The sequence below is a fragment of the Catharus ustulatus genome, chromosome 1 (genome assembly GCF_009819885.2).
Source record: "Catharus ustulatus isolate bCatUst1 chromosome 1, bCatUst1.pri.v2, whole genome shotgun sequence".
NCBI classification, from domain to species: Eukaryota; Metazoa; Chordata; class Aves; order Passeriformes; family Turdidae; genus Catharus; species Catharus ustulatus.
Window position 1 is genome coordinate 136,310,547 of NC_046221.1, and position 14,055 is coordinate 136,324,601.

Consider the following 14,055-nt stretch of genomic DNA (forward strand, 5'->3'; position numbering starts at 1 on the left):
TGTTACAGGACTAGAAGCAATGGGCACACACAGAAACACATAAGAAAAAAAACCTTCTAATTTCAGGACAGTCAAACACAGAAGGGAGGCTGTGGAGTTCCTATACTTGGAGATATTTAAAAGCCATCTGAACATTGTTCTGGGCAACCAGCTCTAGGTGGCCCTGCTTGAACAGGGTATATGGATGAGATGACCTCCACTGGTCCCCGTCAATCTTAACCATCCTATGACAAACAGATGATTTATTACCAGTAACAACAAAAAAATCAGGAAGTAATGACAAAAAAAAAACCAAACAAAACCATCACTTTTATATTCATTAGGGCAACATTGGATTATATTTGCCAATAATACATCTATTTGTCCTATAATACAACTAAAGGCATAATGAGACTAGAGAGCTCACTCCACCAAGCTCAGCTACCAGGCCTAACAATAGCCCAAAACAGTTACACATAAAAAGCAAACCCATCTGCAAAACTTAAGTTTAAAATTGTATCCATAAATTTTCAAACTCCCCCTCTTACATTCACTAAGTTCAGAGAACTAATTTCCACTGGCAAACTCTATAGCAGTATCAGTGAATGACCAGAATGGGAGCTGAAACAACCATCATCACAGCAAAAGGCAGAGCACAGTCTATTCATGCTCTCTGTCCTCTAAGGAGTATCACAATCACAGAAATACCTCCTAAGTTATGTAATTTAATTGCCTGCCAGCATGAAATTCTTCCCTACATAATTTTTAACATTTAATTTCGCCAAGTTAAGAGCATTGTGTTGCATCTAAAGAAAATGAGCTTACTATGAACCCCCACGCCCCATAATTTGGAGTGCCCAGTGCTGCAGTGTGTAACAGGGAAGGTGCGAAATTGTTCAGACAACACACCAGGCCAAAACTACCAAGTCAGCAACACAACAGCACCTCTGAGTGCTGGACCCCAGAACCAATACTCCTAGTACCTTGTTATAGCACAGCATCCTCTCCCCTGCTCAAGGCACAGCTGATCAGTCCTGGCATCTCACAGCTTTGAGAAGTCCAACTGTGCCCCACAGTAGTCATGTGCAAGAAACAGCACAAGCTGTGAAAGAGTGGGAGGTAATTATTTGAGCCTCCAACTTAAATAAAGCTTTACACCTGCCCTGGTCTTTCCAGGGATCCTACTGATCACCCCACTTTCACCCTGCAGAGGATTTCAAAAAACAACTCCAACCATGGTCACCTGAAAGTGTTCACAAAAAAACATAAAGAGCAACCCTAAAGGCGGTGGTTGAAAAACAAGTGACAATAATGAAAAACAAGTGGAGAAAATGCCCAAAAGCTTATACAATATCCTCTATCCAAGTATCCAGTTACATAGGATGAGTTGTCTCAAAAGCAAGCTGCAGGGTTCCCATTTGCCACCAAACACACTTGGGTGAAATATTTGTGGTGTCATCTTCTACTGGACAACAGTTTCCTTGCAAGCTTTTCTACACAAAACCTAAAAAACCCAAAAGCAGAGAATTCATGTTTTCAAAGTTTTCTATTGTATCTGCTTCTCATCCAAAAAGGCACTCACAAGCTTTCAGCCATGTTTCTCATAGAAGGAGCCCAGGAAATCAGCCACACAAACTGCCCAAGATTAAGAAACATAGACCACTCCATACCTATCTAAAACAGATAAAATACAAAATAATCCCTTACTTACAACTTGATGAGAAGTTGCAAAGACCATTAAAACAGTTATATTAAAATAATCAAGCGGCACTAAAAATATTAAGATGGTAAAGATGACTGTTCACATAACCTGAGCTCTATCACCTTGAGAATGCACATTGTAAACAACTCTTTTTTCCCCAGACACCTGTTGTTTTCTGCATATTTAAACAGATGTGTGTGCTTAGCAACTGTAAAACAAAGTAATTTACTTAAATAACTGAGTACAGATTAAGGTACTTTGTTTTATATATAAACTTACAAAATACTATGACTCTTTTACATTATTTACCATACAAAGACAGAAACCTCATATATACAGAAACCTCATATATAGATTTCAAAAATAACTCACCTTTGTATTTAAGCAAAGAAAGAGGGATTTGCATTTGCTATATAAGTATCTATGTGAAGTACATACTTTATATACACACACCTACATATGTACTAGGTAAGGATAAAAAAAGTCCTAAGGAAAAAAGCAACGTTTAAAATATCCATTAGTGTGAAAATAAATACAGTTATACAATGCAAAGGTCTGTAACATTCAGTGTATCAAAAAAATGTTATGAATGAGGAAAATCTTGTTAGAAATGCCCATATAAGAAATTAGAGACAAACAGGAAGATCAGGAAAGTTCCAACAGTTCAGAGACATTGTAAAGCCACTTCACCGCAGTATTTCACTAGTGTTTCCAAACACACAGCATATACTTTATCTGAAGTCACTCAAAATACTGTCTTCAAAAAGCTGAATTACTTACTCAACAGCATATGCAAAATGAAGCTTTTGAAAAGGAATGCTGCGTTTTGTTATATGAGTAGGCCTTGCCGGGGCGGGGGGGGGAAATGTTTTGCTTTTATTTTAAGCACACAAACTTTTCTTTCAAAGTCTTACCTATTTGTTTCCTGTACTGGTCAACAGGAGTCCTTGATGTAGAGGCATCTTTTCTACCCATTGTTTTCAATCCAAAAATCACTGTCAGTATCAGAAAAACAAAACAAAACAAAACAAAACAAAAACCACAATATTATTTCTAAATAAATTACTAACAAAATCAATTGCTTGTAACATCAGAAAAATGGTAACATTTACATGATTATACACAAAGACATAAGCCTTTCTAGAGTAGAGGGAGACGCTGGAGTTAATCATCAGTATTCTGAAGACTATCAGATACATTCTAAACACACCTTTTTCTCCATTGCATGGATTATTAACATTACAGAATGCCTGTTAGTTTGAATGAAAATAAAGTAAAAAGAAAGGATTTAAACTGATTGCACGGTAATTCAGCATTTGGTACCACTGAATTACATTCCTATATAATTTATTTCTTTAGTAAACCAGGGAATGAATGTAGTATTGTGAGAAACATTTTCATTATTGAAAATAGATTTACACCATACACAGGTGTTGGAGATGCTCAGGAAACCCACCTGCAGACACAGCCTTCCAGCCACCTTGAGAAAAGAGAGGAGTAGATACCAAAAACACAGCAACCCCACACTCCTATCTTCCTGCCATGGGCTCTAGATATCTGTGAATGAAAAGAAAGTGGAGAACAGAAACTGAGAGCCAGGGCCGTATTCATTTTACACCTCTCAGGCATGGCATTGACAGTTTAAATCACCTTCATTGCATGTAAGTAAAAACCGTCCTGACTCTTCTCATGTTGCACAGTCATGTTGCACACCTTCTCACAAGGAGGTGACGCCAGGATTGCACAAAGAACTGCATAATCATCCATACAAAGATGTGCCTTCTGGTGTATTGGTGCTTCCACACCTTTTATGTAACTGAACAAGCATCATCCAAACAATGCTCTAGCAAATTCCTGCTCTATCTTTCAACGTGCAAAACCTTATGGTTTCATCCCTCACAGGGCTGCCACTCAAGTGGCAGATTCTACAAACATGCTCATTTCACCTCTTTTTCCCTGGTTAGGAAATAATTGGCTGTTACAGTCATGCTCATTGCTCAAAACACTGGGACTTAACCATTTTGGCTGGGCTGAAGACATTACTCACCATGGTGATGATAAGCCCCACCATCTGACTGCCTCTACAACACAAGAGTCTCAACATCAACATCCACACTCACGAGAGGACTGACGTTTTCAGAAGTGTCAGATTTACTGCTCAAGCACAGAAGACGCACAGCAGCCAACCTCTGCCTTTTCCCAACTGGCTCTGGCGAACACCATGCCAAGGGCAAACTTGGGCTGAATCACCCTGGGTAGCCACAAACCATGTGCAGATTGCGCACATATGGCCATGCAGTATCTGCAAGAGTTGTACTTTTCTGTTAGGCACAACCAGCTGTGCTACAGCAAGATGAGCATCCCCAGTCACTGCCAAGGCACGTTTTCTGGGAAGTGCAGCCCTGGAAGGCACTGAGATGCCAAATCACGACCCAAAAAGCATGCCATGGCACTGCTGAACACTACTGCCAGCATCCCAAATTTAAAGCATTCACCATTATTTTCTCCATAGCTTCAAACATGATTTAAAATATAGCTGTAGGAATGATGCCCACTAGTTATTTGTGCATTTTAAAAGCACCAAGCTTATTATTTTATATTCATCTGTTCTATAGGAATTACTGTCATTTAATGTCATGTGACAAATACAGGCTCCTTAATTTCACTTGAGGGACACACGGCATAAAATGAACTTGGATGCTCTAAAGTCAGCAACCTTTTTCAAAACGTATTCAGGAATAATAGCAAGGTAGAGAAAAGTGCCACTAATTTTTAATCTGAACTGAAAATTCAATTTAGTGTTCTAATTTTTCCATACATTACTTTGGTTGAATTCCGAGAATACTCCCTGTTTTATGTAAAACACGCAAGCAGTGAACAGTAATTCACTGGGTTGTGCTTCCTTCCCCCTCTATTATGCTTCACAGAAATTCTCTAGACTGGGTTGTACTTCATAACATTCACATCATAATAATTAGAATGGAAAAACAAAAGTACTGCTTGAACTTTCTAACTGAGGAGGTAACAGATACATTTTTACACTGCAAAACTAGTTCTTGGCTTTTTTATGCCACCGTTAAGAGACTGTTTTGACTTGCCTTTTGCAATTTCCATAGTCTACTAATGGTTTATAACAAAACATCAGCTGTGAAAGATTTTTGCAGTTTTAGCAATGCCAATAAAACAGACTAAGAAAACACAGGCAAAAATTATTCCCTGACTTAAAATAAGCCACAGAGATGCTCGTGTTCGCCTGTGTGGCTCAGTGTCACCAACTCTCACATCTAGAACCTCAAGTCCTCTTTGTTCTTCAAAGGGATGCAGTAATCATCATTCATTTCCACTGCTTTGATGGTTACATAGCAAATGCCTGAGAAACCCACGGAGACACTGGCACACAGAGCCCAGTGTCTAATAAGACAGCTATTTGCATAGAAGATCAGCCACAATTTAGAATGTGTTGTGATAGATGTGGAAAGGGAATAACAGATCTATATTAGCATGTACGAAACTGAGATTGTTTTCACAATTTAGTTCCTTGGGGACTACAGCTCATCACCTTCACTTGTAAAGAATCCTACATTCCCCAAGGAGGCAACTTGCCATGAGCTAGACTTAAACTAAAATATGGATTAATAAGAGATAATATTTATTATTTATGAACCTTGCTGTAGGAGTGGTTTTCAATGCGACTTTCCAACAATTTCTTGATAAAGAAAAAGCCTGAAACCTTTGTGACTTACAAAACCACAGTAATTTCACGACCATAAGGTGCACCGGACTATAGGGCGCACAATTTTTTTGCAGCGAGGAGCTGCGCAGCGCGCAACAAAGTAACGAATTACTGTCAGGTGCTCAATTTGCAAACATTTTTCAAAGATCAGTGTAGCCTTTAAACGCAGCCCCAGGTGCCCTCCCGTGCAGTGGGCCCCGACACTTCCGCCCACCCCTGGAGCCAGCTGGTACGGCCCATGGCACCCGGCTCCCACCGCGCAGCCGTGCTGCGTCCCAGTTTCCCCCTGGTCGGCAGCGACGCCGCTTCTCAGTGCTTTCCCGCGGCACTTTTTTGCCGCTTTTCCGCAGCCATTTTCGCCGTTTTTTCGCTGCTTCTCAGCGCTTTCCCGGGGCACTTTTTTGCTGCTTTTCAGTGCTTTTTCGCAGTGTTTTTTCGCAGTGTTTTTTCGCAGCGCTTTTTCGCTGCTTTTCTGCAGCACTTTTTCGCTGCTTTTCCGTGCTTTCCCAGAGCGCTTTTTCGCTGCTTTTCGGCGCTTTCCCGGGGCGCTTTTTCGCCGCTTTTCGGTGCTTTCAAGGGGCGCTTTTCCGCCGCTTTTCCACGGCGCTTTTTCGCAGTGCTTTTTCACCGCTTTTTCGTGGTGCTTTTGCACCGCCTTTTCACCGCTATTCAGTGCTTTCCCTGGGCACTTTTTCGCCGCTTTTCCATGCTTTCCCGCGGCGATTTTTTGCCACCTGTTTCGCCACTTTTTTACGGTGCTTTTTCACGGCGCTTTATCGCTGCTTTTCAGTGCTTTCCCGTGGTGCTTTTTCGCCGCTTTTCGGCGCTTTCCTGGGGCGCTTTCTCACCGCTTCTCAGCGCTTTCCCGTGGCACTTCTTGGCGCTTCCCCACGGCCGCGCCGCTTCCCCATTTCCCCCGCCCGGTGGCCGCGGCTCCCATGGTTCCCTGCTCAGCTCTCAGTTCGCACTTCCGGGTTCGCAAATTTCCGAACTTTGTCCATCAGATAAGGCGCACCAGACTATAAGGCGCACTTCCGGGATCGGCGGAAAATTTTAGTCAAAAGGGTGCGCCTTATAGTTGTGAAATTACTGTAATTCTCCCCATTTAAAATAGGAGTGGTTATCCTACAATAATTGGTCATCTTAACTGTAAAAAAAATTTACGGGTCTCAGGTCTCTGACCCTTTTGCTGCTTCTGACATCAGCAAATGGAGGATCTGGCCTGCCCTGTATTTCCTTGCCAAAGCAAAGGGACAGGTAGCACAATGTGCTGCATGCATCCCAAGCAGCCTTCAAGTCCCTGAAGTTTTAATGACTACATAACCATTTTTAAAAACATGTAAAGGAGCTTGTCACTGCTCCTTTTACTGGCTACAGAAAATACTTGAAAGTAATTTCAGAAAATAGGAAAGCCATGTGAGCCATCCTCAACTTTCAAGCTCTTATAAAAGATGGTTTTAAGAAAACAAAGCAAGACCCCAATTAATGATTTTTTGCTTATTTCAACTTAAGAGATACTCTAAGATTAAAACACATCTTTTTGTGGTATCCTGAATTTTTTTTTAATGCCCTTCGGCTTCCCCTCTAGTAAATCACCTTTGAAAGTTGCGCACACAGAAAAACACACGACTTTGTCTTTCTTTTCTTTTACTCCTAAGCAGTTGCTGATAATAATGAAAACACATAATAGATTACTTACTATCACCTCTAACTGTCAATAGCATTTTGTGAGATTAAAATCAGTCCTAAATGTCCATTTCAGGTCTGGCTATGCTTTCAATCCCAATTCACTATTCTTGATCTGTACATAGCATTTTCTACACCAATTTAAAAAAACCTGAAGCAATTACTTTAATGAAATAGAAACTTAATATGAATGACTTTAAAAATACTAATAAAAATAAGATCTATATACACAGAGATTGCACTTTGTACATTATTGGTCCAATACAAATGATTAGTAACAGTGATAAGCCTTAAAATGTAAATCAGCCTTAAAATGCAAATGCATATCTGCATGAGTACAAACTTTGTTACCAGTGATATTTGATAGCATGTCTGTATTCTCCAACAGTTAACTACCTAAATATTAACAATGGGCACATTAAAGAAATAATCAATGAAATGACTAGTTTTGTAGCTGAAATTTAGTTAGCCCACTGAGAGAAAAGCAAGTAAAACTTCAGGGCAGAAAAGAACCATTACAGAATTTAAAGCTACTGAACCACATCTTTGGCATCTGTATATATGCAGAAGTTCCTCATCTTTAATCGCAAATAGATATATCTACCTTAAACATAAGTCCTTTTTTGTTAGTTTTGTTGGATGTAATGCAAGTTGATAATCTGAAATCATAAATCATGTAGTTTTTAACATGGTTCAAAGATGCTACAAAAACTTACTGGTATTGAAGGAACTGGTCTTCTTCCACTTAACTCCACAGTTGACAGTTTAATAACTAATGGATATTAAAATATTTACAAGCTACAAGGGAGCATATATAGCCTTTTATCCACCTCAGGCAAAATTCAAGGAGCACATCAGATCATCTGCAAAGTTATCAAGTTATCCTAAAGAACAGTTATCAAGTTATCCTAAAGAACTGGTAGCACTACATTTAAAAGTGGGAAGCCATCTGCATATAGATATTTTGGAAATTGTTGTTGGTTATCACAATTGGTTTTTTATTTTGTTGTACTGCTGAAATACAGTAACTAAGGCCTGTCTATACAGCAGTGGAAGCAGCTTGAGTCAAAATTGCTAAAAGAATGTAGATTAATTATTTAATCATACTGTACCCAAGAAAAAGAATTTAAAAACCTTTACTACTATTACTACCTTAAAAAAACCTACTTACTACTACTACTACTTTACTTCCTTAAAAAAAACTTCTACAGACAAGATACATTCATGTTCTTTTGTAAGCCTTACAGTAGTCTTCCATTCCTCAGGAAAGTCTCTCTCAAAGAATGAGACTATTATTTCAAAGGAAAGAGTCTCCTGTCTATGCTGCTTCTTGCAGAATCTACTTTATCTGGGGATTTATTTATTTTTCTGTTAATAAAAGGAATATAATACTTCTTTATGTAATTTAGCCTTGAAAGCAGCAGAGGTGATTTAAATTTAATTAAATTTAGGAAAATTAATTAAAAACACAGGATCCATAACTGCAGTCAGAATACATATTAAAATAATTTCAATGTTCTACACAAGGACAACAAACACTGTACCACATTCCAAGATTTAAACAATATAGGAACTACAACTTTTACTCAGACATACATCAGGCTGCTTCACAGCTTCATGCACACACTAGGAACAAAACATACATTGTTACTTCCAATTAGTACCCTCTGCACTCTAGGGAAAGGAGCTGCTCTGCTGTTTTTTAGCTATACATTACCTACAAACTGCATGGAATTAGCTCTGCATTTATTTAACTACAGTACTAAACAGGTAATAGTTCATAGCAATTTTAAGCATATTCTCATGAATGTTTCAAAATCCTAAGGCAATATATAGTGAAAAACTAACTTCATCAACAGCCCAGATTAGTCCCACTACATTTCAGGAATGTAACTGAGACACGCAAGCTATGCAGGAGCCCATCTTCACTCTCTCTGCAATGGGGGAAGAAAGAAATGTAATGGTAAGGAAACCAAATCACCTCTGGCAATCTTGTTTTCCTGTTATTTTCCTGAACCTCTTCAGAGTGCCTAAAATTTGGTGGGATTATTTACACCCAAATATTTGCATTTTCTCATCTAGTGATGAATCCACATACTTTTGCTAAATATAAAATGTTTTTAAACATCTGAAGAGTTGAAAAGATTATCCTTTAATGTACTCACAGTTAGAAAAACTGAATATTTCAAGGGTAGCAAAACCTGAATAAGATTTTTTAAAAGTACTTCATATTATGTAAAATTGCTTTCTTAAGCAAAAATAGGCTACTAAAAATGTTAAAAGGTTCCTTCCATTCTCAGAAGAGTTTGAAGCTTCTGCAGAATGAAGATGTAGTAGGCCAAAATACTTATTTAAAAAAACAATCTATAAAAGCACTACTTACACAGAAGAGATCTTAGTGCAATTGGTGTTATTCTTGTTACAAAAAATAGTAAATTTTGCAGAAGAATATTCCTAAGCGTAGTGATTCTATGCCCCTTACATTTAATTTTCATTATTAGGATGTTATGCTTTCAGAGAAAGATTCCCTACTTACTTCAGAGACAAGAAGAGGTACAGCATGTGTGAAACCCATATTCAATATCATATGAAGATAGATCTTCATCTAAACAAATTCAAAATTCCAAATGTTCAAAGAGGAACTTTTTTCCCCTCCATTTTTATCAATCTACGATGGCACTGATGTGTCAAGAAAATATCCTTAAAGAAGTTCATGGTGGGAAAAAAGCATACACGTAGTTCATTTATGCCTTGCCAGACAGCTCAAAATGGAGGGAAGAGTAATCTCTGCTGAAGGAAAATTACACAATAAATGACACCATATGCAGTATTTCAGAACAACATTCTTCAAAATGAGAGTCTGTCTAAACATTTTTGGGGGGAGTGGAAAGGACATGGACTACAGTAGAAATCAGAGTTTAAAATGGCAGAAAACATTCACCTGGACCACCCCATTGCCCAGAGTCAGACCCACCACGGATGGATACAGCTTCCATGGGAGCACCTCCAGATGCTGTACAGACACCTCTGTGGTGCAGGGAGGACATCACCACCACCACCACACAAAACACAGTGAAGCACAGGCCTCTGCCTCAAGAGCCGAAAGTTCACTGAGCCAAGAGTAACAATGAGAAACAATTATTTGCTCTGTCTCAGTAAATTTTGTGGCTCAGTTATATCCCAGCAATTTTACTCCCTCTTTGATCTCCACCCCTTCATCACCAACTTCATTTGATAAAGAAGGGACTAATTTAAGTAACAGGTATAAAGCTAGAAGTCAAAGACCATAAATTTCAAAATCAGCTAAGTCTGCCTAAGCACTTCACTTCCATAAGTGAAGCACTTCACATAAGTTATGAAGTTGCCATTCTTAAATTCAATAGAGTCCTGTAGAGTTTTACCAAAGTCTTACTCCAAAATCTCAGAGAGTGTTTTGCTCTCCTAGGTCTTACAGCAAGGGAAGAGTGACTTCTTTCCCTCCTTTAAATGCGAAATTAAGCCCTCTATTCTACCATCTTTAGTTTTAGGAACTAACAAAAACTGTAATTTTTCCTAAATGCTACTTCTTTCCTGGGACTGCCACAAGCCATGGCCTTGCTGTAAGTCTGAATGTTTTAATTACATACACTAGTTCATTTCTCATTTGTAGATTTTTAAGCTTAGGCTCATTTTTGATGGAAATTAAATTCAGATTTCTTCCTCAAGTGAGAAGAAGTATTTAGGGATTATCCTTCCCCTTAGTACATCCATCTTAAACTACAGTTCTTAACCATCCAGAGAACATAGTTTCACAAAGTTTCCAATACTGCAAAACGAGATAATGACCTTTATTGAAAATCAATCTCGTAACTTCTAAAGTTATTCACACTCACACAAGAATTGGAACAGGTAGCAATTTCATATTTATCATGTTTTTGTTTCTATGGTGCCTTTCTTTTCACTTGCCTTACCTTAAGACTACTAGAAATACAAGATCTCAGAGTAAATTATTTAAAAATAAATAGTTTTTTAAAGTAATAAATCAAAACAAGATGGTTTGAAACTGCTGGAATTTTTTCTTTCTTTTCATGCTCTCACACTGCTTATAAAAAAACCAAACCTTTTTAAAGTATGTGTGGCTAAGTCTCAGCTTAATTTTTCTCCATTAATTCTAATACTGATATCCACTTTCCTTGAATATGTCTATCATTCAAGCAGAAAACCAACTCCCAGCAAATAAAATTATCTTAATAAATGAAAACCAGAAGAGAAAACAGCCACAACTATGCCATGCAGGCACAAAGCTGGGAGGCAGACAAATGTGCCCTTCTGTAACATATTTCACTGTAGTATAACACAATGTCCCATCACATAACTTCAAGTCATAGTAATTGCCAAATCTGGTCACCATATTTATCGCCTAATGATTGCTTCCCTTCTTACCCTGAGCAAGCCTGCAAAAGTTGAAAGCACTCTACAAATGACAGCAGCAAATAATACTTCAGTCCACATAAACCTAATCGTAACACTTCAGCAAAACTGAATTATTAGTTCCATTACTAAACCTGGTGTTCAAAAGAACTTAAAGGGTAACCTCTCCATCCAGCATTCAGAACAAATGCACATTTTTTTTCTTTCTCTGAAGCAACTGCAGTTCAGTAAGTATTGAACAGGCTTGATCTACAAATGAAGAAAAATAGTTTTATACCATTTTTTTTGGTTTCACACGCCATATTAGGCGTTTGGGAAAGCAACTCAGCTTTAAAAAGAAAATCATCTAGTCTAGTCACGAGGCAAAAGAAACATGAAGTGTAAGGAGATTTAATTTTGGGGTTTTGCATTTCTGTTTTCCTCCATTATTCAACAGCTGACTAAAGACGGAGTAATCACAGAATCAGTCAGACTGGAAGACTGTGGGTCATCTGGTCTGTGATCAAGCAGGGTCTTCCTAGACCACATGGCACAGGACTGCATCCAGATACAGATCTTCCCCATAAAAATCAGAACATAAAGCTGGCATGCATTGCATCAGCCTGAACATAATACATCTTTTTTGTACTTTCTTTCTTCAAAATTGAGACAAAAAACAGTAGATAACCAGTAGCTAACTTAGTATTAACACATAAAATGTAAAGTTCAGCCCTACAACATTTAATAATGAGCTTAATAGTCAGGTTTAGTGAACACAGACCCACAGATGTTAACAGCAGCATTTTCAAAACCAAGTCCTACTAGGTTTTGAAGGATTAGGCCATAACTCGGTGAAAAGTTTAATATGGTGTAAATAACATCAGCTCAGTAGTTTCCAAAGTAGTTCAAAACAATAGGCCAAGCACACTCTCTGCAGATTTTATCTAAATTGCTCAAGACTTGGCTCTCCTGAAAACTACCTAGAGATCCCATTAAAGTAAATGATTTTTAAGATAAAGAATAAAGTAATAGCTTACATGATACCATCTCTCTGGGAGCTTTATGCTGTATTTGAGCAAAAAGGGGAGTATAAGATCATTGGTATCTATCTACAATCTGAACCTTGAACAAAGATTAAATTAAATGAATGGATCAAAATCAGGCTAAAACCCTTATATGCACCAAATGAAAAAATAAGCTTTGATAGCCATCAGAAAATCTGGTAAACTTTCCTTGCCTCATTTTAAGGCAGAAAAAATTGTGGAGTGCAGCTGGGAAGAAAGGCAGCAAAATGAAAAACCATCAACCAGCCAAAAAGTATCAGTTGAAATAGAACATCATGTGAACAGCTGAAGATTTTGGATGAAACCATTTGTGCAAATGCCTGTTTGGGCTTTTTTCATGGCTCTCCCCACTAATGGGAACAGGGTGGGAGGAGACTGCATCCCCATCTCTTCCCTCTGCTTCTGAATAGTGTGCAGATGTGTGTTATAAAAAAGAGATTTTGCTTCAGGGCTCATCATCCAAAAGAATGCCAAAAGAAAGGATGACACTGAAACCAACACGTTAAAAAAAAGTATTCCTTTTGTTTTGAGTCATTCAGTATGAGTGAAATTCTACTTACCATAAAAATACATGGGAAATACAAAATTGAACACATTTTGATGGGTGGCTGCTTTAGGAGAGGGTACATTGTTTTAAGATTCTGGATCTGATATGTTAAATGTTGGCCTCTTCTAACTAAAATATACCTCCTATACCACAAACCAGTTACAACAAATAGAATAGTTTTAAGACTGCTAAAAGACATAATTTGAAAAGCAGTTTGCAAGCATTTCTTAAGGAACCTAGCCTCAGATAAAACAGTAGATGACAATCCACTCCATCTGTTAAAATATCCTGAGTGCATCTCTCTAAGCACTAGGGGTGTCCTGGGGTGACAGACCAGGACAAGGGGTTTACACATGCGCTTGGCTACAGTCAAAGCAGAACGTGTGCTTCTGCCATCAAGTTTTATTAGGAGAAGTGATTGCACTGCCTGAAATCTAGCCTTGTAGGTGACATACAACTAAAAACCTTCTAGAGCATACAGTAAAATGAGTTCAGATTGGTTTTCTTAATAACACACCAACATCACAAGAAACTGCAGGTCTGTTCTCCTGCTACAATTGCACAGTCTGGCCACTACTCCACCAACAGCTGCACGGCTCTGTAACTAAGTTTAAGGAGAGCTGGGTCAACTCTGAAAATGAAGTTGAGCTGCCTCCTCCTTTACCTTTCAGAAGACTTTATCCCATACACTCAGCTTTACAGCTGTCCCAATTGTTTCCACACTGATCTATGTATTTATTTTAATATGGTAAGTAGATAAAAACGTGTAATAGTACAGTACAGGGCAACCACCCTTCCAGCTCTTCACTATTTCCAGTAATGACAGTGCATAAATGTGAAAGCTCAAAACCAGAAAAGAGACAAACTTGGTCAGAGAGTTATTACCCTGAGCTTTTTCCCCACACACATTATTCCCTCCCTTTCAAGGTCCCTTCAAGGTAGACTACATATTCTA

The 14,055-nt window shown here is 38.3% G+C and overlaps 1 protein-coding gene across 2 annotated transcripts in view; it reads right to left on the bottom strand.

The window, feature by feature from the left end:
• Positions 1-14,055, bottom strand: part of TRIQK (triple QxxK/R motif containing) — a 62,579-nt gene that overhangs the window by 40,285 nt on the left and 8,239 nt on the right. For both annotated transcript variants that reach the window (XM_033064712.1, XM_033064721.1), the window contains exons 2-3: positions 3,138-3,238; positions 2,596-2,676 (exon numbers count right to left, since the gene is read on the bottom strand). In XM_033064712.1, coding sequence (XP_032920603.1) covers positions 2,596-2,656 — 61 coding nt within the window. In that variant the 5' untranslated portion in view covers positions 2,657-2,676; positions 3,138-3,238. The remainder of the gene's footprint in view (positions 1-2,595; positions 2,677-3,137; positions 3,239-14,055) is intronic.